This window comes from Magnolia sinica, chromosome 8 (genome assembly GCF_029962835.1).
Source record: "Magnolia sinica isolate HGM2019 chromosome 8, MsV1, whole genome shotgun sequence".
In the NCBI taxonomy this organism is placed as follows: Eukaryota; Viridiplantae; Streptophyta; class Magnoliopsida; order Magnoliales; family Magnoliaceae; genus Magnolia; species Magnolia sinica.
The window spans coordinates 3053326-3066289 of record NC_080580.1 but is presented as its reverse complement, the minus strand read 5'-3'; the positions used below and the strand labels follow the sequence as shown (position 1 = coordinate 3066289).

General features: G+C 46.9%; 1 protein-coding gene across 1 annotated transcript; it reads left to right on the top strand.

Moving 5' to 3' along the window:
* The first annotated feature begins 451 nt into the window (after positions 1-451).
* LOC131252600 (protein NRT1/ PTR FAMILY 5.6-like) lies at positions 452-5091 on the top strand. Its single transcript, XM_058253219.1, has 4 exons — positions 452-695; positions 1195-1415; positions 1827-2788; positions 4132-5091. Exons 1-4 carry the CDS (start codon positions 605-607, stop codon positions 5000-5002), a joined length of 2145 nt encoding a protein of 714 aa, XP_058109202.1. The 5' UTR covers positions 452-604; the 3' UTR covers positions 5003-5091.
* The last annotated feature ends 7873 nt before the right edge of the window (positions 5092-12964 follow it).

Here is a 12964-nt window from a genome sequence, read left to right as displayed (position 1 = left end):
GTCGATGATTTGCTTGCTTCACACGCACCATTTGTACATTAGGCTGGGTTCCTACAAGTAGACCCATGGTTCAATCATCCAAACCTTTTGATATAGTGGTCCACACTTCAGATGACCCAAATCAGAAAGTCTAAACATTTCAATTAGTGTCTCCCAAATCAGCTAAGGTAAAATAAATAAAAACTACATAAACTGTCCACACTCAACCAGAAAGAATACAAAATATTTGATGGCTAAAATCTTCAAATCTATCGAATTCTTGGTGCATGGCCCATCTAAGGTAATAACTATCTAATAAACAGTGTAGATCATAGAAAAATGGGTCCATCTGTTCAAACTTACAACCCAGCTGTACGGTACAAACTCTCGTCTGGGTTATTATATAATAATACATCTAAAAAGCTTATTCCTTTCTTTATGTCTTCTTTCAGCGAGAAGAAAGAGTCCCAAAGAAGAGAAGGCGGAGAGTCTGTTGCAAGTTTTCTGAATGACCTTTTATATACCTTACTTGAATACTATTTCATTCATATCGACTTCCTTGAACTTTTTCCTCTGCATGTTACATGCATGGTAGTTGAGCTTTGAGACATCGTGGCCGTGGAAAATGATGCAGAGGCTTAGAAAGTGGACATCCAGTTGGATGATCAAGACCAGCGAATACCGTCATGCCTGGGGAGTCAGTACCTTCATCATAGGTAACGAAGCCTGCTCTTTCATAGCAAGAAGTTTTCAAAGTGTATATGTATCGTGTTTTATGTTAGTTTTCATGGTCATAAACAGGATGCGTTCGTTGCATCAAAATTCACAAAATTAGGTGGAATATCGACAGACCTGGTTTCTGGATAGATTTAAGACATCCAAAAAAACAACACTAATTTGTCTAAATTTAGAGTTAAGGTTTGAAAGTGAAAAACACAATATAAAACAAGAAGTAAAATGATGATATGAAACGTTCATGCCACGGACTCTATGTTATCCAGGCCATCAAAAGAAGCATTTCTTGTACAGGTCATTGCATGTAAAGTTGAATATTTAAAATGTCAGGATTTAATCCGGATTTTAATTTTAATTGCAAGATCTCTGTGCGCCAATTACGCCCAGGGGATACAACATGGGTTTGGTGATTCAAACTGTTTGATGATTTCGTCTCGTCTTTTTATTGTGTCTTTTATTTATTTTATTTTTTAATGGCAGGTGTAGTTATCAGTAATAGCCTATCTGAGTATGCGGTAGTAGGGAGCTTGATAGATTTTCTTGTTAACGATACACCGGATTTATATCTGTCAGTCGCGGCAGCAATCATAAACATTAAAATGGGATGCACGTCTTTCATGGCCATCATCGGATCCTTCATCGCAGATGCTTATTTCAGCCGTTACTTTGTGGTCCTTGTCTCGTTGGCCCTGAATATCTACGTAAGTTCGCTTCTCTTATACAATAATATCTAATAAATGATTCTCACTCATGTGAAATACATTCTCTCTTTCAATCCAGCTTTGCTAAGCCCATATGCCTGAACAAGTAATTAAGCTAATACACATGCCACCACATATCACAACGTGGTAGACGTGCAATATCCAAGCCATTCATCCGGGCCTTATACTGTACGTGTAGATGTTACTATCCAATGATAAAGATGGTAAACTAACTAGGTGTGGCATGATAATACAAATAAGTGAGTGGGTTAGAAAGTGGCCAATTTTTTACACAGCCATACATTTCTTGAGATAAGACATGTACACCATCGGTTCCAAGGCCACCAGATGGAGTGATGTGCACTGTAGTAACCAGCTGGGCAACATCTGACACTGGAGATCTCCTTGTAGGGATTGCTTCTTTTCACGCTGTCGATACCCCACCACGGGATCTATATATATCTTTTTTACCTTGCAATGTTGCTTATAGCAATGGGGGAGGGTGGCCAAGAGTACACCTTAACACATTTTGGAGCTGATCAGTTCAAGAAACACATCAAAGACAAGCGCAAAGCTAAGCGCCACTCAACTGCTTTGTTTTACATAGGCTCCTTCGTGGGCTCTGTGTTGGGCATGATTCTGACCTTTACATGGAGCCGCTTGGACATACCAGAGGGGTCGACAAAAATCTTAAAGAATGTATGGGGTATATCGGGGTTGTGTTCCGCAATGGTCATGCTGTTGGCATTTTTGGTGCTTGTGTTGGGCACCTCATACTACCGTAGAGACGTGCCCCGTGGGAGCCCTTTCACACGCATGTTGCGTGTTGTGGTGGCCGCAGCAAGGAAGAGACACCTAGATTGGCCTGCAGATGATAATCTAATCCATGGTGGACGGAATCCTGGTGGTGTTGCCAGTGGCACGAGTGATGGACATGAAGATTACAACATTAATGTTACGATAGAGAAGCTTGATGTAGATGGCAATACTAGCATGACACATAGAAGGATAGATAACCACAGCAATGGGGAAGGTGACATGCAGCTGAAGAGAAGTAATTCCAAGGAAAACCCTTGTTTTGAGGACGTGGAAATAAAGAGGGACCTGGTAGATGACGAGAACTTGAGACCTTGCATTGATCGCAAAGGTCATACTAGAGATGATGATGCATGCTTGTCGCCGGCACTAGATGGATACCCCGCCTCAAATTATGAAAATGATGAACAGTTGAGACGTTGCTTGGATCGCTGTGGCCATACTGGAGACGATGATTCACGTTTGTCGGTGTTTCATGAAAGCTCCAGTGTCAACCAAGAAGACGATGGACACCCAACCCATGAAACCCATTGGTTACCTCACACAAGTAACTTAAGGTTCTCTCTCTCTCTCTCTCTCTCTCTCTCTCTCTCTGAGTGAACTCTGCTGGGCCCGCCGTGAATGCATGTGGTTTATCCATGCCATCCATTCGTTTTTCCATATCATTTTAGGGGTTAAACCCAAAGTTGAAGCAGATACAAAGCTCAAGTGAACCATACCACAGGAAAAAGTGAACCGAGTTCGAGCCAAGTCAAGCAGATTTTTTGAGCTCAAAAATATTTCAAACCAAGTTCGAGCTTGCTCAAGCTCAACTCGACCCAGTTCAAACCCCAACTTGAACCGAACTCGGATCGAACCGTGACTCGGTTACTTTGATATTGATGTTGCTCACCAAGTGTTTGATGAAATGACTTAATGACACTGGTGGCAAGGAAGGTATGCTTATGAAATAAATACTTTTTCTTTTTTTTTTTTTGTTGCCTACAAGGTGTTTGATGAAATACCTATGAAACCACTACTGTTATTTTACAGACAGTGAGAATTTGAAGGTGCAGCCTGTGTGTTTGTGAAAATGCTGCATAGGCGAACTTGGCTCAAACTGGCCCGAGCTGCTGACCGAATCGAGATGAGCTGGCCAATCAAGCTCAAGGACTGAGCGGAGCTGAGTCGAGCTGTGCCAAGCTCAGCTCGTGTACACCTTGAACCATGGAGGTCAGCTGTGTGTGGTACACCAGCCAATCCGCTTCCGTCTACTACTAAGCCATGAGTAGGGACCTGACTCTCTCTGTGTATGAGAGGTCTCACTCCAACCGGTTGGACCACAAGCTATGGTGCATCCAGACGGTAACTTCCATCCTATTAAGTGAATGTGACATCCAACCCTTTTATTAGGTTGTCCAGCCATGGTAAGAATTGCCTGATAAAAAATTAGCCAATCTACTCAATGATGAAAAATAAATAAATAAATAATCAACCATTGATAAATACCAAACGCATCAAGGTGGGCCCCACTGATCCCCTGCCTTGACTGATTTTTGTCTAGGCAGTGGCAGGATACGCAATCCACTTCCTGTCTCCACTGGACACAGACCACTTGAGCTTTGAATCCACTTGATTTTTGGCCTCATGCCCTAAAACGATCTCGCCAAGTTGAATATATATAACATATGCATCAGACCCGCATAACTTAGTGACATCAACACACAACTGAGTTCGGTGGTGTGCGGCACAGCACACAATTTGCTTCCTGGAAAAAGGAACCCGAGAACATGAGATGTGATCTGATATCCAAACCTAGGATCCGTTGCAAGCCCTAACAAAAACCAATAAAAATCCAATCACACATGGGACCTTTTCTCTCTCCTTATCCCTCACTCTCATGAATTTCGAAACAATGCAGGTGGCTCGACAAAGCGAGCATCATCGAAAAACCAGGGGCGGAACAAGAAAGTAAATGGAGGCTTTGCACCCAAACAGAAGTCGAAGAAACCAAGCTCTTCCTACGCTTATTCCCTGTTTGGGCTTCCTTCCTCGCGTATGGAATAGTCTTGTCCATTGGGAGAACCTTCTTTTTGTTTCAAGCAAGCTATTTAAACGCGAAGCTCGGCGACTTCGAAGTCCCCGTTATGTTCCTCGTATTTGTCTATGTCTTATCGAGGCCAGTCGTCACCATAGTATTCATTCCACTATTAAATAGCCTCATACGACTCAAACATGAAATCTCACCAGAGTTAAGGATAGGAGCTGGGTTGACCCTATCCGTATTGTGTTGCTTCACTGCACTTTTTGTAGAGAAGAAAATGATGAAGGCTGCGGTGAGAGAGGATCCCAATGATCCCATGCTGTCAATGAGCATCTTCTGGCTAATTCCCCAGTTTTGGTTGTTGGGGGCTGTGAATGAACTGGTTGGCCATGGCATCAAGGAATTGTTCAATAGTCATGTTCCGAAGACGATAGGGAAGTGCGAGGATGCATTCTCCGAGAGTGTGGAAGGAATGGGAAGCTTCTTGAGTGCTATCGCCATGGTCAGTCTTCGCCCGTGGGATTGTTCACTAAAAAATTTCAATGAATGCAAGCTAGATTCTATTTACTTGTCGTTCGGGGTTATAAGCTTTATTAACCTCCTCTTCTATGTATTCATTGCCAAAGTATACCTTTGGCAAGGAACTGGAAATGGGCACGAGAAAGAAACTGGCCGTAGAGAAGCCACTAAGCTAGCAAATGCAATTACAGAGTTTCTTGAAGAAATTCTCAAGATGTGTAACTGCTGATGGGCCACCACCATATGGCTTTTGGCCCTAAATTTCCTTCCTTGTAATTGCTTATGTAAGTGGAATTTGATATATGGTTTCAATGTTAATGATCTTAGCATGTTTATATATAATATATGAGGCTGGATCCTCTACAACTATTATAGAGTAAGTTTATCTTACATCATAGTGTGTGTAGTTAGCCCCTCCAAATCCAATCCATCCAAAAGGTGTGCCCCTTCCAAGTATTCTCTCAAACCATCCCGACCCAAAATACAAGTGGGTCAAACCATCTAGGAATAGTTGGGATGGTGAGGGTCACCGTTAAAACCTTCGAAATTAGGTATGGAGCCCACTATATTTTTTTCTATATGCTAGCTAGCCATCCAATCCATTCATTAGATAGTCCCCATGCACGTGACTAAAATGAACCCAAAGAAAATCCATTCTTAAGTCAGTCTAGCTAGACCATGTGATTTTTTAGTCATGATTTTATGCATGCAGTACCGCCCATCTTAGTTTTCGATGGCTTGATTTTTGGGCTCTGAGGAGAATATGAGAGGCCTCACATGGTGGGTAGATGGGATGTAATCCATACATCAGGGTGGGTTCCGCACACTGAGTTGTAGAATATAACTTTGTTCCACTAATATTGTAGTGAACTGAGCCTCTTATAGCTAACATGCAGGTCCTGTTTATGACTTACATAGGCAGGATTTGGCCTTGGACTATGAGGCTCCATTAATAAATTGGGCCAGTAGAGAGCATGAAATTGAGCCACCAAATGCTATAGGTGAGGCACACATTGTTAAGAGAATACAAAAAGAGAAATAGTCGGCATATAAATACCCCATGTTCAATTGGCTGACGAGGGTGCGTGACCACTTGAGCCAGGCCCCTTGATTTGTGGGGTCCACCTAATAATGGACGTCCGGATCTTGCACACTTGTTTGAGCTAGACCCTCCCTTGTCTCCTTGTCCAACTTAAATGGGTCATGTTCAAAAATCACCCAAGTAAAACAATCCAACCTAACATGGGAGTTATTTGAAAATCTGCACATGGTGCTTCACAAGCATGCACTTAAAAATGGTGCACAAGACGAATGTGTATATTAACTTAAATAAACTAAATTGTGGATCTTATTATTTCAAGTCACTCCAAATTAAATTGGGATTGGTTGAAGAATTCTAACCTTTTATGTTTAGACACCTATTGAAGACATAATATCCATGTAACTCTCAAGGCGTTTGAATCTTAAGTTATAAGCTACTTATAAGCTACTTATACCTTAAGTAGCTTATCTTGGTTTCTATTTACTAAGCGCAAGTGATTAAATAACTTTAAGTAAAAAAGTTATAATTAATCTTAAACCAAACTTACTTATCTCAAATAAGTTACTCATCTACTGGTGTAAGTAGAAAAAGTAACTTATTTAGTGGCGGAAACGCTCACCTGTGAACCAGTTCGTACGTGCGTAGTATGAACTTTTTTGAGAACCCATCCTACGTGATGTGGATCCAAAATTTGAACCGCTCATGTGAAGCAGCAACTCGTGAAACCCCCCGGGCCTAAGTTTTACTTTGATCTAAGACTTTTATGGCCCATGAAAAATGAAAACATTTTCCTCCCTTGATTTGCATTTCTCTTTGCTATGGCCCAACAGAATTTTAGATCAGGGTGAAAATTTGTCACATGGGGTTTCATGGAATTCCGCATCACATGGACCATTCAAATTAGACACCCATGACACGTGTGCAAAGGTGCGCACGTGCGTAGGTGCACAGGGGAGCATGACTCTATTTAGTGGTATCCAAACAGGCCATTATGTGGCTTCCTAAAAAAGAGTTGCATATACCTGTCACATAGGCTGTGTATTGTGATAAGTAAAAACCCTTACCATGAAATGATAATTTCGCACTTTTCACCATGGTCTCATATCAGGTGGTGCTTTTCCATCGGGTGACCAATCCCTAGTGACCCAACATGGTGGCATTTAATTGAGCCCAGTACTATTACCAGAGATGGGTCCGGTCAAGTGCCTGTTTCACTGGACCACTTTTAGACATGCTTTATGTGGGCCCAATCAAGTGTATACTTCACCGATCATGTTTCAAGCATGCTTTATGTGGGGCTCATGTCTGACCATAGCACATGGTCCAATCAAATCCTGCCACATCTGGTCACTAAGGATATCCCTGGTGAGTGATTGAGTCATAGTTTCAGCTGGGCCAAGCTTAAGATGTAGGCCCAAATCCAGTCAATGATGGATCAAACTAGTCCTGTCTGAAAGAGTCTAACTTGAGCTGGAGCCCAAACCAGAGAGATGGGGATTGGATTTTTTATTTTGTATATTACAAAATTATCTGTACAGCCCGTAATGGAGGGGCTGATGATCAGCTGTACAAAGCCTAAACCTGGTACATTAAAAAAGTAGCTTGAATTTTAAGAGTGTTGAGCCCATCTTCAACTCTAGTTACTTAGAGTTGTACACAAGCCGAACCGCGTTGAGCTTGGCCCAACTCGTCGGCAGCTCCAAGATTGTTAGATCGGTGTCAAAGCTCTACAAAAGAACTCGAAAGTTCTACCTTAGATTATTTTGAATAGGTCGGTGGGGACGAACTACTATCCTCCCGAGGCCTCGCTCGTCGACTCCACCAAGCCAGAGGAGTTGACATCTGTCGAGTTCAGCTGGGATTTTCCCATAACAGTATAAATTCGATTTCTTGCCTGACATCCGTGTAAATTTCAGACACTCTGCATCCTCGACGTAACACGGACCAGGAAAATCATTCCTACCCATGTTGATGCAATTGTCTGGTTCGTCCTCCTGGACCCTTGTATGCCTGCACAGAAAGAAAACAAAGGAGACCCTGGCTCGAGCAGGGGACCCTCCGATGCCAAAGTCAGGCCTGGACTCGGGGTCTCAAAGTATTGGAAGGTTTTTAGGAGGAATTTGTTTCGTACCTCTCAAGGTGACAAGGGTCCTCCTTTTATAGCTGCTGGGGTCCTCCTGATATTGAGCGCGGGATCTTCTCGGGTATCACGGAGATAGGATCGTGCCCATCTTGAGCCATCATCCGATCCCGTGAGCTTCGGGGTCGGAGATCTTATCCCAAGATATCCGGGATGAGATCTGACCTAGCGACGGTCGGTCTTGCAAGGCGGTCCGCCCGACACATGCCCGGAACGCTGATAAGTCGTTCGAACCGACTCAACCATTGTCTCGGTTTAGCGAACCATGCCTCAGATTTGACGCATCCTTCGGCGACCCGAGGTATCAAGTCCGAGTCCCGAGGCATTAAGTCCGAGTCTTCGGACTTGTATTTTTGCCCCCAACAAGATCCATTAAAATTTTTGTCTTCATAGACACTGAGGCGTCGCGAGGGTGGAGTCGCTGCGTAACTCAGTCCGAGAGGAGTCGTGATCATTAAATGCATTCCATGAGGCCTTTGATGGGGGCCGGTTCAGCTTGCATGCGCCGTCAGCCGACAAATCACACATCCCGCCCATGAGGATTGGACACGTAGCGAAGGTAGTATTATTGCCAGGTTACGTGCGCCACGTGTCGAGCGAGGGACTCGATGCAGGCGTCGAGTCATTTCCTCATTAATTGTCTCCGCCGTATGGCGACCTTATATAACGTCCGGGGCCCCGCACTTTAAACTTTTACCTGCTCTTGCCATTCCCGCTCCGTATTTTCTTTAGGGTTTACATAGCCTTTCGTCTCCTTCCTTTTCTTTCTCTTTACCGTCGGTGCCTCTTTCCGCCATCTCCGTTTTCCTTTCTCCCTCCGGTGAGTTTCTCCTTCCTCTTTATTTGGTAATAATGGCGGATAGGAGTTCTCAAAGTCCCCAGGGGGGAGCTTCCGGAGACGAAGGCGAAGCGCAACGTTTTTGGAACGTTGCGGAATCGCCTTCCTTACTGACGGAGATAGCAGTGGACGCCAACGCTGCTTGTCTACCGGAGAGAGTCACCGAAGCTCCGGCGGAGCGTCCAGCTTCCGTCGTTCCTTCTCGGGGCGGGTCGTCTCTATTAACCCGCCCGGGAAGGCCTAACTTGCCAAGGGATATGGAGGAGGATGAGGAGGAAGAAGATGAAATTTTAATCGCCGAAGGAACCCCTGATCTTGCTCCTGTTGGTGAGTCGGCGCAGGCCGAATCTGAAGAAGGATCGGGGGAAGATTTAAGCGGTCCGGTTCCCTCGGTCTTGACTGAGACGGACTTGGACAGAATCCGAGTCGGGTACCATATTCCCGAGTCGGTCATCACCTATCTCCCCCATCCGAATGACTTGCCGGATCACCCTCCTGCTGGGGCGATCGCGATTTACCATGTGTCTTTGCAATGCGGCTTGCGTCTGCCCCTTCGGGCCAGTGTCCGGGGAGTTCTGTCTCGCATTCAGATTGCCTCGGGCAGATAGTCCCGAATGGGTGGAGGAACTTACTCGGATGTGCAGTGTTGTGGGCTGAGATGGAACAGCCACCACTTACAGTCGACAAATTTCTCCACCTGTATCAAGTGCGGGTAAATCCGAACTACCCCGGCTTCTACGTCTTCGCTGCTTGGCGAGGCGGAGGCGGTTCCCTGATAACCGACCCTCCCACTTCCAACAAACACTGGAGAGAGCGTTGGTTTTGGGCATGTGGTCGCTGGGAGACGGATGAGTCCGGGTCCTACGAGGCTCGTGTCCCTCGGGCGTTCCAAAGAGCAGTGACTTGGGTCTTCTCTCCTCTCGCCTCCCCCTCTTTTTGTTTTTGTAATATTCCGAGTCCGACGAGCTTGTGTTTGCTGATATTCCAAAGAAGCGGCCAAAGCTCGGCTCCAGTGCCTCGCTCGGATCAAAGAGTTGAGGTCGTTGGATCCGAGAGACAGTCTTGGAAGGTGCTTCTACAACCGGAGCGCCTTCATCTTGCATGTCTGGACTCGGAAGTTACAGGTAATTGGGAATGAATCTTCTGGGTATTCCGAATTTCCTCCGACTTACTTCGTCATAACTTATCCTCTTTTCCCTTTTTTTTTTTTTTTTTTTTTTTTTTTTGAGATCGCTCAAGCTCGTCCCAACCTCGGGATTGTCCCTCGAACCGGAGATGGCGAGCTCGTCCCCGCCTCGTGCCGATTCACGAGGTTGAAGGCTCCTCCGCGGTCGGTTCTTCTTTCGGAGCCTCGGCCGCAAAGGGTGCTGCGGAAGGAGAAAGAGCCAGCGAGCTCTTCTGCTCCTTCCGTCGTCGTGATTCCCGACCCGGACGAAAGGGCGGAAGAGACGGCGATTGCTGCTTCGGAGCCTCAGGCGGCACCTGACTCGGCACGCGTTGAGACGGATGTTCCGAGTCGGGAGGAAGAGACCGGGGCCGCGTCCTCCAGGGGGGAGGGAGAGACGAGGACCGCGTCCTCCCGAGGGGAGGAGACGAACCAGGAGGGGCCGTCAATCCTGGAGCAAGTGGTGTCGGGGATGGTTCCTTGGGCCCTGGCCCGCGGGTGCGAAAGAGAGTTCGTGAAACTCTACAACGCCCCGTCGTCGCAGACCGTTAGCCACGCTGCCCGGATGCTTTTTGAACTCGCTCCTTGCTTAATCAAGGCCAGCAAGGAGCTATCCTCAACTCATCGGCTGCAGGCTCTTCTGTCTGAGGCCGAAGGTCGACGAGGGAGGCCGAGATCCGGCGGCGTCCGACAGCGAGCGTCCCTTGCCGGAAAGCGCCAAGACGCGAGGGCGAGGCGGCTTCCTCGAAGAGCCCTGGGCGAAGCGAAGGCGAGGTCGCCGAGGCACGGCTCGACTCTCCAAAGTCAAGAGGAGAATCGGCGAGTTCTAGCAATCCATGCTTCGTGCGCGGATGACTTAGCTCGGGCTAAGCTTGAGGCGGCGAGGCATAAGCAAGCCGTCGAGAAGACTCGGGAGGCCGAGAGGGCTAGGGACCAAGCCGTCCCAAGCATTCCTCGAGTCGACGGAGTTCGAGGATGAAAGGGACCGCTTGTTCCAAAGTGGATATCGGAATGCGTCAAGGACATAAAGAAATCCTTCCCTGACCTTGACCTTTCGAAAATCGAGGTGGAGCAGCCTCGGGATCCGAGAACCCGGACGCCACTGCTGAAGATACCGCTGGGGATGAGGCCGGTGCATGCGGCCAGTGCCCGGGGCCCTTGGACATGTATTTGTTTTTGCTTTGCTGGATTCACTTGCTTTGTACTTCCATCTGTTTTGTGGAATGACAGAGAAAGGCCTATTTTTACTTATTTGACTTGGCTTTATCCTTTCTTTAATCGTTGAATATAGAACTAGGGATAGTAGACTTTGAGGTGTTCAGCGTTCCAAGGGTGAGGCAACGGCTGTCCGTTTAGATCTTCCAGCTGATACGTTCCCGGTCTAATAGTGCCCGAGACGATGTAGGGTCCTTCCCAATTGGGTCCCAGTGTACCCGACCCAAATTCCTTGGTGTTAGAAAACACTTTCCGAAGAACCATATCTCCCATTCGAAATCTTCTAATCCTAATTCGGGTATTGTAGAACCGAGCCACTTGTTGCTGCCGCGCCTCCGTGCGCAGCCGTGCCACTTCTCTTTGTTCGTCCAGAAGGTCGAGTCCGAGTGCAAGGAGTTCTTCGTTTGCTTCTGCATTGAATGTGGTGATTCGAGCCGAAGGTAATCCGATTTCAACGGGAGTGACGGCTTCCGAGCCATAAGCTAGTGAAAACGGAGTCTCCCCTGTGGCTGTTCGAGCGGTGGTTCGGTAGGCCCAAAGAATTTTCGGGAGCTCTTCGGCCCATTCTCCTTTGGCCCGGCCAAGCTTGGTCCGAAGATGTTGCTTGATAATCTTATTAACCGCTTCAACTTGTCCGTTGGTTTGAGGATGATGAGGCGAAGAGTAAACGTTTCTGATTCCGAGGTTGTCGCACATCCCGCGAAAGCTTCTATTATCAAATTGCCTTCCATTGTCTGTAACGATGGTACGGGGTACCCCGAATCGGCAGATAATGTTTTTCCATACAAATTCGGTGATCTTCTGCTCGGTTATTTTAGCTAATGGTTCTGCCTCGGCCCACTTCGTGAAATAGTCAACCGCTACCACAGCAAACTTGGTCTGACCTTTTCCCATAGGGAGCGGTCCTATGATGTCGACGCCCCACTGCGCGAAAGGCCAAGGACCAGTCATCGGCGTTAATGCTTCGGGTGCTTGCCTCGGAATTACCGCGAACCGTTGGCATCTGTCGCATTTTTGAACGAGCTCGCGAGCGTCGTGTTGGATAGTGGGCCAGTAGTATCCCTGTCGTAGGACCTTGTAGGCGAGGGATCGCCCTCCAGAGTGGTTTCCGCAGATTCCTTCATGAATTTCCCGTAACACATAGTTTGCCTCGGTGGGTTTGAGGCACCGCAGCAACGGGGCGTAGTAACCTTTCTTGTAGAGGGTTCCGTTGAATATGGTATAACGGGAGGCTCGAATCTTAATTCGTCGAGCCTCGGCACGATCCTCGGGCAACTTTCCTTCGTCAAGGTATTGGCGGATTGGATCAATCCAGGAAGGTTCCGAGTCGATTGTATTGACGGCCTCGCTAATTGGTTCATCTATGCTGGGCTTGTCAACGTATTCGACAGGGACGGACCTGGGTATCTCATCTTCATCGGCCGAGGCGAGCTTTGCTAACAAATCGGCTTTGCTGTTTTTCGTACGAGGGATCCGAGTGACGCGACAGAGTTGAAATCCGTTGATGAGTTCCTTTGCTTTCTGCATGTATGCCCTTAACTGGTCTTTTCGTGTCTGGTATACACCGGTAACCTGGTTAACAACCAACTGAGAGTCGCTGAAAACACTTAGGTGAGTGACCTCCATGCTAGCGGCGAGTCGGAGGCCGAGTAACAACGCTTCATATTCCGCCGTATTGTTCGTCGCTTGGAATCCAAGTCGTAAGGCATACTGTATGTAAGTATGATCGGGGGTTTCCAGCACAACCCCAGCCCCACCGGCCTTCGAGTTGGAAGAACCGTCAACATACAG

Excerpts from the sequence above, each read along its gene's own strand:
- LOC131252600 (XM_058253219.1), top strand. The coding sequence starts at position 605 with ATGATGCAGAGGCTTAGAAAGTGGACATCCAGTTGGATGATCAAGACC. Across the intron at positions 1,416-1,826 it reads CGTTGGCCCTGAATATCTAC|GGATTGCTTCTTTTCACGCT; the intron begins GTAAGTTCGCTT and ends ATCTCCTTGTAG. Across the intron at positions 2,789-4,131 it reads CCTCACACAAGTAACTTAAG|GTGGCTCGACAAAGCGAGCA; the intron begins GTTCTCTCTCTC and ends GAAACAATGCAG.